Source organism: Camelus bactrianus, chromosome 13 (genome assembly GCF_048773025.1).
Source record: "Camelus bactrianus isolate YW-2024 breed Bactrian camel chromosome 13, ASM4877302v1, whole genome shotgun sequence".
Classification (NCBI taxonomy): domain Eukaryota; kingdom Metazoa; phylum Chordata; class Mammalia; order Artiodactyla; family Camelidae; genus Camelus; species Camelus bactrianus.
In genome coordinates this window covers 31,438,642-31,456,136 of record NC_133551.1, presented here as the reverse complement: position 1 = coordinate 31,456,136, position 17,495 = coordinate 31,438,642, and the positions used below count along the sequence as shown (strand labels likewise).

Below are 17,495 nucleotides of genomic sequence, written 5' to 3'. Positions count from 1 at the left end.
GAACTTATTACCTACTATGTTTTCTTATTGGAGTTTTATGGTTTCAGGTCTTACATTCAAGTCTTTAATACATTTTGAGTTGATTTCTGAGTATGGTGTCAATAGTGGTCTAGTTTCATTCCTTTTCTCATGGCTATCCAGTTTTCCAAACACCATTTATTGAAAAGATATCCTTTCCCAGTTGTATATTCTTGGCTCCTTTGTCATAAATTAATTGATCATATAACATTTTTTTTTTCTGGGTTCTCTATCCTGTCCCAGTGATCTTTTGTGTCTGTTTTTATGACATTATCATATTGTTTGATTACTATAGCTTTGCCATATTGTTTGAAATCAGGAAGAGTAATGCCTCTAGCTTTGTTCTTTTTTTTTCAAGATGGCTTTCGCTACTTTGGCTTTTCAGGTTCCAAAGTTTAGGGTTATTTATTCTATTTCTATGAAAAATGTCACTGGAGTTTTCATAGTGATTGCATTGAATCTGTAGATTGCCATGGGTAGTATGGACATTTTAGAATTAATTCCTCCAATCCATGAACACAGACTATCTTTCCATTTATTTGTGTTATCTTTCTTATAATCTTCAACATACAATTTCTCACCTTGGTAAAATTTATTCCTAAGTATTCTTAATTTCTGTTTTTGGATAGTTCATTGTTATTGCAGAGAGAAGCAACTGATATTTGTATATTAACTTTGTATCCTGAAACTTTACTGAAGTTATTATTTCTAACAGTGTTTTGGTGGATTCTTTAGGGTTTTCTTTATATAGTACCATGTGATCAGCTAACAGTGACAATTTTACTTTCCTCCTTCCCAACATGAATGCCTTTTCTTTCTTTTTCTTCCCCCCTAACTGTCCTGGCTAGTACTTCTAGTACTATGTTGAATAAAACTGGTGACATTGGGCATCCTTGTCTTGTTCTTGATCTTAGAGGAAAAGCTTTCGGCATTTCACTGTTGACTGTGTTGTTGTCCGTATCTGTGGGCTTGTCATATATAGCCTTTATTATGTTGAGGTACAGTCCCTTAATACCCAGTTTGTTGAGAGTCTTTAACATGAATGGATGTTGAATTTTGTCAAATGCTTTTTCTGCTTCTATTGAGATCAGTTTTTATCTTTTATCTTGTTAATGTGGTATATATCACATTTATTGATTTGTGGCTATTGAACCATCCATGTATCACTGGAGTAAATCCCATTTAATCATGGTGTTTGATCCTTCTAATGTTGAATTCAGTTTGCTGATATTTTGTGAGGATTTTTGCATCTGTGTTCATCAAGGATATAGGCCTGTAATTTTCTTTCTTGTAATGTTTTTGTCAGTCTTGGTATACCAGATGTCTTTGGTATCAAGGTAAAGCTGGCCTTGCAAAATGAGTTTGGAAGTGTTCTTTCCTTTCCTATTTTTGGAAGATATTGAGAAGGTTTGGTATTAATTATTCTTTAAATGTTTTGTAGGATTCACCAGTGAAGCCATCTCTCCCTGGACTTCTGTTTTTAAATCATTGAGAGGTTTTTGATTACTATTTCAATCTCCTTACTAGCAATTTGTTCAGATTTTCTATTTCCTCATGATTCAGTCTTCATAGGTTGTATAGTTTGTAGGAATTTACCCACTTTTTCTGAGTTATCCAACTTGTTGGCATATGCGTATTCACAGTGGGTTTTGTGATCTTTTGTATTTCTGTGTTATCAGTTGTAACGTCTCCTGTTTCATTTATACTTTAATGTCAGTCCCCTTTTTTTCTTGGTAAGTCTAGTTAAAAGTTTGTCTATCTTGTTTATCTTTTCAAAAATCAGCTCTTAGTTTTATTGTTTTTTATTTTCTTTTTAGTCTGTTTCATTTATTTCCATTCTTATCTTTGTTATTTCCTTCCTTTGGCTAGCCTGGAGCTTAGTTTGTTCTTCTCTTTCCAGTTCCTCCGGGTATAAAGATAGGCTGTCCAAGATCTTCCTTTTTCCTTCATGTAGGTATTTATCACTGTAAACTTCCCTTTTAGAATGACTTTCGCTGCATCCCAGAAGTTTCACTATGTTTTGTTTTCATTTTCATTTGTCATAGAGTATTTTTTAATTTCTTCTTTGACCCATTGGTTGTTCAGGAGCATGCTGTTTAATCTCTACATATTTGTGAGTTTTCCAGTTTTCTTGTAATTGATTTCTAGTTTCATACAATTGTGGTTGGAAAATATGCTAGATATGATTTCAATCTTCTTAACTTTATTAGGACTTGTGGCCTAACATATGATCTATCCTGGAGAGTATTCCATGTGCACCTGAGAAGAATGTGTACTCAGTTGCTTTTGGATGAAATGTTTTGTCTTTGAGGTCCATCTTCTTGAACATGTAGTTTAAGTCCAATGCTTCCTTACTGATTTTCTGCCCAAATGATCCATTGTTGAAAGTGAAGTCTCCTGATACTGTATTATTGTCTTTTTCTCTCTTCCCAATTAATATTTGCTTTATGTATTTAGGTGCTCCCATTTTGGTTCATATTTACAACTATTATATCCTTTTGATTAATTGATGTTTTATAATGACCTTCTTTGTCTCATTACATTTTTTGACTTAGTTTATTTTGTCTAAGTATAGCTAATCTTGCTTTCTTTTGGTTTTCGTTTGTATAGAATATCTTTTTTCATCCCTCTACTTTCAGTCTATGTGTGTCCTTTAAACTAGGTGAGAGTCTTTTAGTCAACATATAGTTTGGTTTTGATTTTATCCATTCAGCCACTCTGTCTTTAGACATAGACAAAATTTAAATTTAATCAAAGTTATTTTTAAATTTCTTTTTAAATGAAGTATAGTTGACTTACAATATTATGTTAGTTTTAGGTGTACAGCATTGTGATTCAGTATTTTTGCAGATTAGACTCCATTACAGGCTTTTACAAGATAATGGCTGTAATTCCCTGTGCTACACAGTATATCCTTGTTACTTACCTATTTTATACATAGTGGTTTGTATCTGTTAATCCCATACCCCTAATCCTGTACCTCCCCCCTTCTCTATCCCCTTTGGTAACCACAGTTTGTTTTCTGTATCTGTTAGTCTGTGTGTTGCATGTACATTCATTTGTATTATTTTGTAGATTCCACTTATAAGTGATTTGCAGTATTTGTCATTCTCATTTCATTAATCATGGTAGTCTCTAGGTCCATCCCTGTTGCTGCAAATGGCAGCATTTCATTATTTTTATGGCTGATATTCCATTGTGTATGAATAAAACCCATCTTATTAATCTAATCATCTGTTGACGGGCACTTGGGTTGCTTCCATATCTTGGCTATTATTATAAATAATGCTGAGATGAACAATGGGGCGTATGTAACTTTTTGAATTGGTGATTTTTTCCCCCAGTATATATCCAAGAGTGAAATTGCTAAATTGTGTGGTAGTTCTTTTTTAGTTTTTTGAGGAATCCCCATACCGTTTTCCAGAGTAGCTCCACCAATGTACATTCCTACCAACGGTGTACAAGGGTTACCTTTTCTCTACATCCTCTCCACCATTTGTTATTTGTAGACTTTTTGATGATAGCCATTCTGACCATTGTGAAATGAGAGCTCATTGTGGTTTTGATTTGCATTTCCAATGATTAGCAATGTTGAGCATCTTCTCATGTGCCTGGTAGCCATATGTATGTCTTTTCAGAAAAATGTCTGATCAGGTCACTGCCTTTTTTTTTTTTTTTTTTTTTTGATTGGGTTGTTTTGATATCGAGTTGTATGAGCTGTTTGTATATTTTGAATATTAAACTCTTGTCAGTCGCATCGCTCACAAATAGTTCCTCCGATTCAGTAGGCTGTTCATTTTGTCTATGGTTTTCTTTACTGTGTGAAAGCTTTTAGGTTTAATTAGGCCCCATTTGTTTATTTTTGCTTTTATTTTTTGCCTTAGGAGACTGATCCAAGAAAATAGTGCTGATTTATGTCAGGGTATTTTTGTCTATGTTCTCTTTTAGGAGTTTTATGGCTTCCATTCTTATGTGTAGGTCTCTGATCCATTTTGAGTTTATTTTTGTTTGTGAGAATGTTCTAATCTCATTGTTTCATGTGTGGCTGTCCACTTTTCCTAGCACAACTTATTGAAGAGACTGTCTTTTCTCCATTGTATATTCCTGCCTCCTTGATGTAGATTAGTTGATTGTAGGTGTGGGTTAAAGTAATGTAGTTGTGGACTTATTATTGCTATTTTGTTCACTGTTTTCTGGTTGTTTTGTTATTCCTCTGTTCCTTCCTTCCCCTCTTGTGTCTTTGTGATTTGATAGTTTTCTATAGTTGTATGCTTAAATTCTTTTCTCTTATATATCTACTCAAGGCTTTTCCTTTGTAGATAATATGGGGCTTACATAAAGCTTCTTATATATATAATAGTCTGTGTTAAGCTGATTAACTTCAAATGCATACAGCTCTCTCAAACCTCCACATTGCTTTGATCTCACAATTTGCATCTTTTTACATTGCATATTCATTTACAAATGATTGTATAATTATTTTTTTTACTTTTGTCTTTTGACCTTCATACTAGAATTATTGATTTATCAGCATTATTAGAGTTTTCTGAATTTAAGTATATACTTATCTTTACTGGTGGTTTTATACTTTTACATGTTTTCCTGTTACTCATTAGCATCCTTCCATGTCAGTGTGAAGAACTGCCTTTAACATTTTATATAAGGCTGGGCTAGTGATAAACTCCTTCAGTTTTTGTCTGGAAAACGTTTTCAGTTCTGAAGGACAGCTTTGCCAGGTAGAATATTCTTAGTAGGCAATTTTTTTTTTTTTTTCCTTTCAGCACTTTGAATATAACTTGTCTCATTGTGGATCTCTTGGATTCATCCTGTTTGGTACTCTCTGGGCTTTTTCTGGATTGGATGTCTGCTTTTTCCCTCAGATTAGGAAAGTTTTCAGCCATTAATTCTTTGAAAAGGTTTTCTGCCCCTTTCTCTTTTCCTTCTGGGATCTTTATAATGTGTGTATTGATCAATTTGATGGTGTCCCATAGGTCCCTTAAGCTGTCTTCACTCTTTCTATTTTTCCTTTATGCAACTCTGATGGGATGAATTTCATCGACTTACCTTTGAGTTTGCTGATCCTTTCTTCTGGTTGATCTAGTCTGCTGTTGGACCCTTCTAAATTTTCAGTTCACTTATATCCCTCAGTTTTGTGATTTCTATTTGTTAATTTTTAATATTTTCTATTTCAATTGAAATTCTTTGTTCATGCTTGCTCTCCTGACCTTGGTGAGCATCTTTTTGACTATTACATTGAACTCTCTCTCAGGGAAGTCACTTAATATTTGTTTCATTAAGATCTGTTCTGGATATTTACCTTGTCCTTTTGTTTGGAACGTATCTTTTTGCTTCATTTCCTTTATTGGTGTCTTATGCATTTGATAAAACAGCGACTTCTCCCAGTCTTGAACAAATAGTCTCGGTAGATGATGGACCTTGTCATTCAGCCCGGTCTAAGCTTTGTTATTCTCAATTGTTTGTAATAGCCTGAGCCTCCTTTTTGGCTCTTAGTAGCTTCCAGTAGTTGAGTGTGTTCCACCTGAGTATCCAAAGGCACAGGATGGGGGGTGGGGAAGTCTGCAGTTAGCACCTAGATGCAGACTGATTACTCTGGACCCTCAGGCAGCAGCTGGGAAAGTATGTATTAAGCCCCTTCCAAGTTAAAAATGGGCATTTTTGCCTGCTCCCTCTGTGCTGAGCACAGGTGTATAGTCACTAGGCGGTTGGGAGGAGTGCTCCTGCACTCATTAAGAATTTTTTGTTTGCTATAGTCCTGTGGAATTCTTGAATGCAGGCCCCACTGGCTATCAGAGCTACGCGATCCACAGACCATTCCTTGGGTGTCAGACTTAAGAGGCATGGCATAGACACATCCCTGCAAGGCCCTCCAGGTAGATACTAGTGATTAGACAGGGCTGGAAGAAGGTGGGAGAGGCGTCCTGCAGCTTCCCCAGTCTGAGGAAGATTGCACTTGCCCTTGCACCTGGCTCTCGGGCAGCAGATTTTGAAGCATGCAGATAAACACCTCTTTCAGGGGAAGACTGAGAGATGGGTGATTTTTGCCTGCCCTGAGGGGATAGTCCCATGAGTGCTGTGTGCCCCAAAGAATGCTTATTTTCTACAGTCTTCTGGCTCTCATGAATACAAGCTCTGTTGGCTTTCAGAGGTAGGTGTTTTGGGAGCCTTAAAAGTTGGGATACTGGATGTAGGGTCCAAACCCTTCACCCCGCAGTGCTGGGAGTTCCCTTCTGATGTATGGTACTATGCTGTTTATGGGGATTGTATCTTAGCCTTTCTTACCATATTTTGATGTGGGTATTTTCTCATTTGTCCAGTGTATAGGAGCTGCTCAGCTAGTTTCTGGACCTCTTTTAGAGGCAATTGCTTTGTATGTATCTGTACATTTGGCACGTCCCTGGGAGGAGGGGAACTCTGGAGTCAACTTGGTCAGCATCTTGATTGTCTCCTCCTTATCCTTAACATGAATAATTGAGAATTGCTTTATCTACAAGGATAGATTCATCATCTGTCCCCTTTGTTTTTAACCAACTTAAAATGGGGTTCAACTTCAATTGTAATTTTAATTGTAATACGAGAAGGCTCTTCTGCAATGCTGGAAGCTTTCCTTATGAGTCACTTCTACATTCTTGTATATTAAGTTACAGAATTCTGCTTCAGTAAGCTTGTCACACATAGTATTGTGAAACCTAAAACTAAGAAGGATTTTAGGTGGTCAGGAGGTTGTGCTACAATCTGATTTATTGTAGTGGTAACTGACTACTTGTGAAGAACATTTTGGCCCTTATCATAAACACTTCTGAATTAGAATATCTGACATACAGCCTGGAAACTTGCTTTTTAACAAGCTTTCCAGGTGATTATATTAGACTAAAGTTAGAGTTCACGTTGCTCTCTAGAATGTATCATTGTATTATTCTTGACATCATTTGCTGGTTTCTGCACCTACTAGTTTATTCTCTTGCCATGTCTTTTATCACTAGATGAACTTAACATGTAATCTGACATGCAGTTCAATTCCTTAGCCCACTGTCCTTCCTCAGAAGAGTACTGGTATTCTGTGTTGCTATTCCAATTCAGTGGGATTTAACTAGGTACAAACGGCAGAAGCAACTAAAATGTCACTTTTTTTCTTTCCCTAAAATGTAGGGAGTGGTGGAAAGAGGAAGGTCCACAAGTGATTTTGATACAGAAATTTTTGTGTAATTTTTTGAATAGCTTTGTTATTTATCCTGCTATTCTGTTTTTACACCAAATCGCAAGTAGAATTGCTTCTCTTATATAATACCTCTTTAACAAATAAACGAATTTTAATTTAGATTTTAGCATTAGTTATGATTTCTTTTTCTAACAGGTGTCATCTTTAAGAAATGAAAAGCGTGGCTCGTCGTATCTTATCTCTGCCCCAGAAGGCGGTTCGTTGGAATTTGTTGACCAGCATTCTCAGGGCACAGGAGCACATTACATGGAAACCTACTTAAAAAAGAAGCGAGTGTACTGAGTTAAGTTCTCTCCTTAAAACCTCCTAGGGTTCTTTGCAGTATCTCTGCTGTTCATCGCTGCCTTAACTACATTCAGACTAGCCATATCCTTTAAATACGGGTTAAAAACTTCCCACAAGGAACTCTGCTGTGCAGCAGGCAGAATTGCCAAATTAAAAAAAAAATAAGTAGCAATAAGAAGAGACATCAATTGAGGACATTTTCCACTAGCATTAGATGTATCTTAATCTGATATTAACTTACACAGTCCATTGGAGAAATTAATATATGTTCCAATATTCCTCTTTTAGGAGTGGGAATAATTTTGACACCATATATTAAAGTTTGAAGCAATAAATGGGAAATGTTCTTATTTCCCGAGCCTTAGAATGAGTTCTCAATAAGCCATTGTACATTTCAGTTTACTTTCCCTAGAACTACAAGAGCGCAAGTACAAAATACTGTGATAGTAATGTTATAAAGATGCTCTACATGCAGACAAAATTATTAGCGCTGTACAAGTCATGCAAAATTAAAGTGAAACACGGTGATAGTGATATCCAAGATATACACTACTACAGATGCTTTACTTGTTATTTACCATTTATACCTTTTCTAAGAAACAAGACATTTTAAGAAAAGTAGCTTTGATCTAATTTCAGGGGTTGTCAAACAACTAACCCCCTGCAGTCAAATTTGAGTCCTCCACCTGTTTTTGTACTGCCTGCAAGCTAAGAATGATGCTTACATTTTTAAATGTTAGAGGGGAAAAAACTGACTTAAAAATTATTTGGCCCTTTATAAAGTTCAATGACTCCTGATATAATACCATTAATTCTCTAATCCTTTACTTCACCTACAAAAGACCTTTAACTTTTGCAACAGATTTGTAAGTGGCAAGGAACATAGGTTTCTGTGTCATACTTCACAGCACAGACTAGTGATGATCTGATTACTAGAACAGGGTATATTTTGGTCATCAAATGCCCTAGTTCCACAATACAGTAAAGCAGCAATTCTGCCCTTCCGGAAGTCTTATGGAAGGAACAGTATTAATAACCATTTTGAGGAAATAAGCTGTACTTCATTCTCTGCTTTGTCTCTTGTTCTTTTGCAGTGTATTAGGCTGAAAAATTATCAGCTATTTAACCCAATTTACTATTGCATATAACTTTTGACATCACCATTTCCTAAAGAGCTTGGTATTAAATGCATGAGAAACCCTTTTGCCATCTAGACATTTGTAAGTTTGTTCCTTGTTACGAGACTGTAATTGATGATGTGGAGTTTAGGCAATCTCAATGATCAGAGTCTTTTTGAAATCAGATCATTAAATATCTTGTAATTATGATAGAAAGTATCTCTCCTGTTTTAATTATGGAGTTAAAAACTGGTACATATGGTATGATTTGTGAAGAGTTTTACTTGGTCTAATTTATTGCATATATTAACTTCTATTGGCAATGACAGCTAGGAAGTTAAGAGCATTTCTAATAAGTATACTACCCATAAATAACTGATCAGGACAGGCATCAGTCAATTCTGACTCAGCAGCTCAATAATGGCTTCTCCATGCTCTGCACTTCTTCCCTTTTTCCTGTTGCATTAGCCTCTCCAATGCTTTGCCACACCTCTACAACAGTACAAATAGAAGAAAGGGAAGCAGGAAGAGGTTGGAAGAACTGAAAGACAGATAAGTACAAATTAAGTGGTGTCAGTAATAAGGACCATTACCCCCATCCCCCAGCCATAGTCTATACTGTTATTTTTCTATGTAAACAAACTGTTTGAAATGCTTTGAAAAATGGATCTTAATATTAAAAGGCATATGCATGTGAAGTGTCTAGTATATTTATTTGTATAAAGAGTAAACAAAGTGCATATAGAGTGGCCACAGGTTTGACACAGAGAGAGACCTTGGTGATGTAGGGTTATTGGAAAGATTTAAACGGCAAGTTCAAGTTTATTGTTGCCATTGAATCAATACAGACCTCTTTCAAGCTCAAAAGGGGAAAAGTAATGATACCAAAAGAAATGCTACACAGCATTGATGCAGACTCTTGGTCAAAAAAGATCGTATGGTTCACATTGAATCAGAGATTTTACATTTTTGATTACCCAGCTACCTCCAAGCAAACCGGCAACCGTCTAGTGGATCCTGAAGTCCATAGTGCTTCCAGAGGGGTCGGTCTTTCAAGTTTTACAACGTAAGGTGGCAGTCAAAATAGTGATCAACTCTTGCAGAGGGATGGTAAGTACTGAAACACTCTAAGAACAGTGCAACGTATGTGGTATATATATTCTGACATTCAGTATCCGAAATCAATGCTGGAACAGCTTGCCCCGAAGTGGTAGAGTTATAAAAGAATGTACATTACCTGGACATTTCTGAAAAGCATGTGTAAGAGCATCCAGGTTCTTGGAGTCAATCCTGACTAAAGGTATATGTTTAGGAAAGCACTGGCACAGGCTTAGTTCTCGAGAATTAACATCATGCAGCAAAGTATTCCATACCTGTCCCCCTGGCTGTGACCGGTTTCTAAAATAGGTACCACTGGTCACCCAAGGGGACAGGGGCTAAGCCATTGCAGAAACAACTCAGTTTATGTCCTACTGTTGACAGGAATACACTCATCTTTGTAGAGAAACAAGAGTATACTAACTGATACCTAGTATTTCAAGAATGCTTTGTCTGTCACTGTAGATGCTGAAATTTGAGGGCATGTTTCGAGTGTCGGCTAAGTCCATCAATCTTTATGTGCCAAAAAAGTGTTTCAGATAAACCGGCAGCTAACAAACAGAAATTAGGTTGAGAGGACTGTCAAGCTCCTCTTATTTTGGAAAATCCTACTCTGGTACTCAAGGGTGATGGTAAGTAAATTGTTTCGTCTGGTTAGTGGTGTATTCTTCCCAAAAGGAGGAGTGCTTAAGTGCTTTCTAATATTTGGGTGGTTATTATTTGTCAGTGTTTTACTGGTGCCAAATTTAAAGGAAGTACTCACGCATATTAAGCACTACAGTGTGCCTTACACATGGATACGTACCCAAGTATCATTTTAGACAGAATACAAACTTTTTCCATTAAAAACAAATTTTTTAAAAATGGCTTGGCTATTGGCTGGGGAGAGAACTTGTACAGAGTAGAATTTAAATGTTATTCATGCTGCTTATTTTAAAAGTGCTTCAAATCCTTCAATAAGGTTTTGAAAGGTTGTCCGATTAGATGGTTGGAATTCCCAGCATTTTCTCATGAGTTGATAAACCTGTAGAAAGAAAAAAACAATAACTGTAAACATATTAGATTTGGAAACTTTTTAAAAAATAATTATAGGAAGATCAAGAAAATAATTTTGGAAATGTAAATGATTTTCCTTAATGAGTAAGACTAGAAAACAAGAGTATTTGAGTAATTTAAAATATAGAAAATGTGACAACCATAGTTCATAAATAATATTTTCATATTTGGGAAGCTCATAAGTTAATTGACCTTCAGAAAAATCCAGATAATGACGTGATAGCTCAGTTTAGACTCAAATCTCCTCACTGGCTGCTTAATAAATAGTCTAAAGTTAGTCTTAAAGGCTCAATTCACGGAGAAATGCTGTGGAGAAGTGAGATGAAACACACACACACACGCACCTCTGTGTGTCTGTCACAGTACGGCTACAACAAAACGTGCTCCTTAGGGCGCTCACTGAGGTGCGCCTACTTTTGAAGGGAATCCCTTGCTTTACATATAACTGGTGGCTGTCATGATTTCCCAGATTTCTTATCTGAAATTCAGCTTCAGAAAACTATCTTGAAGTATTCTACCACTTCCTGCTCCCCCACTCCAGTCCGATGCTGGATAACCAAGTGGTGAAAACATTAAAAAAAAAAAAAAAGTTGAGTTTTATTACTGTGAAATGGCCCATAAATACCTCTTCTGGACAGTTAGGTGGACAAGGCAAACGTTTTCCTTCTTTTAATGTATTCACAAGTCTTGTTACCGTCATCTGGCCATGAGTTGGGCCTATCATTTTCAGGAACAACTAGGTAAAAATAAAACCAAACAGAATACTTTACTTTACACATATATTAAGGAAAAGTGTCTTGGACTTTCATTTAATTTCCAATATAATTCTAGAAATTTTACCTTTCCATTTGAACACACTGATTGGGCCCCACTTAAGAATACCACTTACAAAACGGAGGGATGGACACATTTTCATTGGGTGCCAGATTGTAACGACAGACAAGTAAGACTTACTGCCATGGGACTGGAATCTGAATCACAGTAAGTAAGCAGCTCGTGCAGAGTCACTCCAAAAGACCAGACATCAGAGGCGATATAAAATTTACACTGAATTAAACATTCTGGAGCATACCTGAAAGAAAGCAGACCATAAAACTTCACTTCCTGGAAAGCATATTCCAAAAAACATGACAGAGTAACTCAGGAACATCAGCTCTCTGGTGTTTCTTAGAATTTAATATTCTAAGACATGTGAGAGTGTTGTGTGTTCGTCACCTGTGGGCTGCTGTGGGGCACACCTGACACACAGTTCAGTACCCACTCTGGGCCCCCCGTAGCACATACCTGCCCCCAAATACCAGTAAGACAAGCCCGTGCTCTCATTCCTCCATGGGGAGGAAGCGGCAGTGACCTCACTGTTCAGTCCTCTTCCAAAGTCAGCTGTTTTGGTGAATGACATCCAATTGCCTGAGCCAGAAATTGAGGCACCTCCATAGCCGTTCTCCTAAACACCATTATCACTGTCCAAGGTCCTACCCTCACTGGCTCTGGCCGAACTGGACTCCTATCTTGCTCCTCTCCTTTCCAGTGGTCTTGTTAAACAGAAGTCCCTGCCCTTAATCCCCCAACAGCATCCCAAAGCTCTTGGGACAGAGCCCTCGCTCTGTGACTCGGCAACGCCCGAGACCTCCCTTCACGATGCGGCCACACGAGGCTGATTTCAGTTCTTGGGACAGCCCCTGCTCTGTCCCATTCTTGCTGTCACACGTGCCGCCTCCTCACCATCTTTACTAACCCCCAGGAATCCTTTAAGGCCTTATCTTAACAGAACTTCCAGAAAACCAAGCCTGAACCCTTCTACAGTTACGGGATCACAGAAGTGGCTGCCTCCCCCAGTAAATCCTTGACTCAGCCGTCTTGTTCACCGCCACGTCTCTAGTACTTGGCACAGGCTAGGACCTTGATACCTATTTGTGTAAGGAGTAAATTCCAAAAATCCTAAGTCTTTCTAATCTTGACTAGTAAGAGACATTAACATAGCTAGGAAAGGGCCTGTCACAACAGTGGAAACCCTACGAAGTGCTGATGAAATCCGTTTGATTCAGTTACCAGAACACAGGGCTGTCCCGGTCGTCCTTGACTGTGTAATACTCCTTATCAGTTTCAATTGCTTTGGTCAGACCGAAGTCTCCAATTTTCACTTGGTGTTCACTCTCAACAAGGACATTTCTTGCTGCCAAGTCCCGGTGAACGTACTGCCGAGAACCCAGGTAGTCCATCCCCTGAGGAAGAGAAGTAAGGGAGAGCGCGCTGCTGCAACCAGCCCAGGCTGGGTTTTGTAGCTATCATTTCATAACAAAAAAATACAAATGTCATTTCGTTCACGTATCACTGAATTTTTTTTTTTTTGATTTTTACTTTTATGCAAAAATAGTAAGACCACCTAATTTAAAGAAATACACATTAAAGTAGCCGTATTAACAAATCAGTTCCCTTTCTTAATAGAGACTAATCCTTTCACGCAAATCACGTAGAGCAAGACAAACGCAGCACAATTACTGGAAAGGTTCCTGCTTGCAGCCTAGTTGCAAACCCCTCACCCAGGACAGAGTGCCGGAGTTGTTTCACCTTTACTGTGCTGTCTCTTTTTTCTTTTTACCTTGCAAATCTGAACAGCATATTTTAACTGCTGTTTGAGGTTAATTTTGTTCTTGTTCTTTGGAAGATATTCCTTAAGGCTTCCCGAAGGCAGAAATTCCATGATGAGCTTAATACCATTTCCTCCTGTTCAGGGAAAAACAACACCCATCAGTACGAGGCTGCCAGATGACGGAACTGTGTGAGAGTAAAGGGCACACGATCCGGAGTCATGGGACCTGAACTGACTTCAGCTTTGCCACTGCACCACAGGCAGGTCCCCGGACCTCTCAGGCCCCAGAGCCTCAGGATCCTTACGCTTGTGCGCCCACCCCAGGGCCGCCAGCATGCACTGAGACAACTCCGTGTTCTGCAAACCGCTAGGCAAATGATTTTTTAAAATTATGAGCCACGTCATTTCACTACCAATTTTAAAGTACAATCCCCAACTATCGGACCGGCTTGTAAAAGATACACTTCTCAGTAAGTACTACTTGCCACCTTGATTTAGACAACTAGGAAACGAAATACCCCGGCTCGTGCTGGAGCAGGAGAGCAGGGCAAGGGGAGGAGCGGGGGGTGGGGGGGTCAGCTTCACCTGGCCTCAGGGCCCGACTGTGCGGGTCTCAGGACAGGCGAAGTCCAGTCCCCAGCGTGGGTGTGGGAGCAGCCGGGAGAGGCAATGCTGGAATCATCCCCTTTCCTGGAAGCTCTGCTGAGGGATTTGATAGCGCGTATGCCTCCGAAGCCAAGGCCCCTGGGGGCCCTCAGGTAGCTTGTTCAGGCGGCCCAGAGAAGGCGAGGGTACTGCCTGCTCAGCACCGGCCTTCAAGACCCCAGGCAGTCACTCCATCTCTAAACCAGCCCGCCTGTGCACAACGTACCGTCCTCGGTGCAGATGCCTTTGTACTTCACAATGTTCTCGTGATAAAGGTTTCTTAAGATTTCGATTTCCTTCTTCAGATCAGCTATGTGGTTCCCTCCACTTTCAGGCTTCAGAGATTTGACAGCCACCTGCTCCCCTGTATTGTCCCCCTCGGGGTCGTATCTGCAGAGCTCAACCTTCCCGAAGTGGCCCTGGAGGGAAAGACGCACGTGCTTGATCAGGGCAGCCCCAGCCTGCGCCGCAGGGACACACTTCCGAGACGAGGCGTGCTCCTCGGGCCGCTCCCCTGAAGGCCGACACAGCCTGGTCACAGTCCTTCCTCCCTCGGCTCACCTGCCACCCCTTCTACTACTAAGCTGTGACAAAAGTATCAAGTGATGTCAATCCCAGCTTCCGTGAAAGTGTAACCCAAGCAGCAGTGAAGGTTACTTCTGGACACGCAGGACAGCCCTGGGCCCAGGCTCCAGGGGAAGCCCCACAACGTAGCTGCGAAGAGCATGGTGTGAGGTGTCTTTAGAAGACGTGGGTCCGATCCCAGCTAAGCTACTTGAGAGCGACACGGGCCCAGTCACCCAGGCGTCCGCGCGGGCACCAGAGGTGCTCAGTGCACACAGTGGTGATGAACCCCTAGGGGGGCTGAGGAGGCAAAAACGCTGAGCTGTAGGTGCTCAGCACATGGCCTTGGTACGTGACGGGTACTCCAGGTGGGACAAAATCTTTGTTTACTTAATGACAACCTATGAAGATGCCAATCCCAGTAGCTCTTCTAGCCACATTTCCTGTTAGAAAACTGCCATTCCAAGTCCAAAGGGAAAGCTACCCTTCTATTTTGGTGTTTTATGTAGGAAACCCATCCCTCATTTAAGCAACCCCACGGGATATATATTCCCAGAAAAGTCAGAGATAGGTATAGATGTCCCCAAATCTCCCCCTTTCTATTCTCTTCCGGCCCTTAGAGAAAAACCGAGTCTCTGGAGGGGCTGACGATGTCCTGTGTGCATGGAGACAGGTACAATGCACGCCGTCACCGTGTGAGCGTCAGGTGGAGACACACACAATCCCCTGTGATGTCATTGGTCCAAAGAAAACACAGGAAGAGGCTTTCTCTGATCAACTTGGACCAGAAATGAGAGAACAGAGAGCAGCTCTGGATGTCCAGAGAGGTGAAAGGCCAGCAGGGACTCGAATGAAACTTGCCTCTCCCAAGTCACGGATCCTCTTTAAGAACCGCTTTTCAAAATGTGTGGGATCCACTTCGGTTGCTGGCTTTTTTTCTGATACGATGTCTGGATCTAACAGAAGAGAAGAGAAAACATGTGAAAGGCAGGGAGTGGCCCTCGCGGGCTCCCGGCTCGGGCTGCTCGGGGCGGGGCAGCATGAGCGGAGACTTACTCTGCTCCTCCAGCTTGTTGATGTCTCTCATGATGGCTCGGAAGAACGGTCTCTGGTTGGGGTCGTAGTTCATGCAGCGGGTCATAAGGTCAGCCAGCTCCTTACAAGATGGTGTCACTGGCCTGCACCGGCTTTCGTAGAACCTCTCTTTCTGTAAAGAAAAGAACCATGTAGAAGAAACCAAAGGAACCCTCCCAACCCCCAAAAGCCTTAGCCCCAGGTCAGAAGGAGCTCCCTAACAATCCCTAATTTAATTCCCAACAGCTCTTCTTAAAGGTAGACTTTATAAACGTGTGTGCATGCTACTGCCTTTTTCCAGCTGTGGGAAACCTCAGTCCTGATACTAAAATAATCTAAATTTAAGGAAGACAGGCAGTGTAACCGCCCAGTTCCGAAAGCTGTATTCCAGCAAAGTCATGCAACCTTCTGGAATGCTATTTGGCAACATGTACAGAAATCTTCTGATTCTTCAAACCCTTTGACTCATTAATTCCAATTATTGAATGACTCAGAAATAAGTCAGATATAAACATTTATGTTTAAAGATATTCCTTGCAGAATAAAAATAAAACATTACAAATTTGAGAACAGCCTGAATGCTAAATATAAAATTAGTTAGAGTTTAATCAAACAGTGAACTCTTACCTTAAATTAGTACAAATTTTAAGACTTATTTAATCATACAGGAAGTACCCACTACATTAAATGAAAAAGTACAGCACGTGTAACTGTATCTAGCACGATCCCAATTTTGTTTAAGAAGAGAGACACTAACAGACTGGAAGGCAACATGCTAAAGCGTTAAGCAGTAGTCGCAGTGCCCAGAATACAGTGATTAATACTTTTTTTTTTTAATAGTTTCCTGTATTTTCCAAATTCTCACCAATGGGGTTAATACTTTAAAAAACAAAGTGGAATCACTACATTCTAGGCTGGATTTAAGAAGCTGCCCCCGCTATCAGAGTGTCTCACCCTTCCAGCCTCCAGGGCAGCCCGGTGGAAGGGCCGCCCAACCCACCGACTTGGGAGGAGATCAGGGCTCTCTTTTATCAAAGGGACAGACCCTTCCTTACACCATCTCTGCATGTTGCTCAGCCCAGGGTACACAGAAGGCACTCAACAAACAGTGACTGACAGCAAAGGGTATACTGTTTTGTTTCCAAGGAAGTTAAAAATAAAATGACTCCCAAAAGCTCAGGCTGAAAATCCCAAATAGCAGATTTATAGATGTGATGGCTTCCCTGTTGGTTTCAGCTTAACTTCTCTTTCCCAAGTCCCATGTCATCTTTACCTGTCAAAAGGTTAACTAGCTAAAGGGTCTGCCTCTTCAGCATCTCCTACACGTGCACTCTCCGCTCCGGGTCCCCACGGCCACTTCCCGGTTCAGTCTCTCCCCACTGAGACCCTCAGAGCATGAGGCCTCTCCTCAGCCCGTCCATCCAACCACCATGCAGAGGAGCCGTCCCCAGGCAGGCCAGCCCCTGAGCACCTGACTCCTCCACCCAAACCCTCCAATGCCCACATCACCCCCGGTGAAATTCTGCAGCCTGGCATTCGGGGCCTCTACACAGTCTGACCCCATACCACGCTTCCCACCTCATTGCCTGTCATTCCTCTCCACACTCCAGGCAAACGAAACCACGAGCTGCTTCCCATGGACAACTGAAATGCCACCTTCCTCTAGACTCTGATCACTCCCTCCTGGCTAAAAATGATGCCTGCCTCTCTAAACACACAAGGCACGTCCCAACAATCCAATCACTGGGTTGGGATCAGTGGTCCTTTACTGAAATTTTTACTACTTTATCCTTTTGGAGTTGGAGCCGCC

General features: G+C 40.4%; 2 protein-coding genes and 1 long non-coding RNA gene across 5 annotated transcripts in view; 2 read left to right on the top strand and 1 right to left on the bottom strand.

Annotated features, from left to right (window-relative positions):
• The window catches only part of RAVER2 (ribonucleoprotein, PTB binding 2), a 98,472-nt gene extending 89,116 nt beyond the window's left edge, over positions 1-9,356 (top strand). For both annotated transcript variants that reach the window (XM_010949966.3, XM_045512441.2), the window contains exon 12: positions 7,391-9,356. In XM_010949966.3, coding sequence (XP_010948268.3) covers positions 7,391-7,537 — 147 coding nt within the window. In that variant the 3' untranslated portion in view covers positions 7,538-9,356. The remainder of the gene's footprint in view (positions 1-7,390) is intronic.
• Positions 9,353-17,495, bottom strand: part of JAK1 (Janus kinase 1) — a 210,434-nt gene continuing 202,291 nt past the window's right edge. For both annotated transcript variants that reach the window (XM_074376335.1, XM_074376334.1), the window contains exons 18-25: positions 15,668-15,818; positions 15,473-15,567; positions 14,274-14,466; positions 13,412-13,536; positions 12,862-13,034; positions 11,767-11,884; positions 11,438-11,548; positions 9,353-10,780 (exon numbers count right to left, since the gene is read on the bottom strand). In XM_074376335.1, coding sequence (XP_074232436.1) covers positions 10,685-10,780; positions 11,438-11,548; positions 11,767-11,884; positions 12,862-13,034; positions 13,412-13,536; positions 14,274-14,466; positions 15,473-15,567; positions 15,668-15,818 — 1,062 coding nt within the window. In that variant the 3' untranslated portion in view covers positions 9,353-10,684. The remainder of the gene's footprint in view (positions 10,781-11,437; positions 11,549-11,766; positions 11,885-12,861; positions 13,035-13,411; positions 13,537-14,273; positions 14,467-15,472; positions 15,568-15,667; positions 15,819-17,495) is intronic.
• On the top strand, positions 13,543-16,255 carry LOC141579576 (uncharacterized). The gene is made up of 2 exons (XR_012511190.1): positions 13,543-13,872; positions 15,232-16,255. It is a non-coding gene; the product is annotated as an uncharacterized LOC141579576 (long non-coding RNA).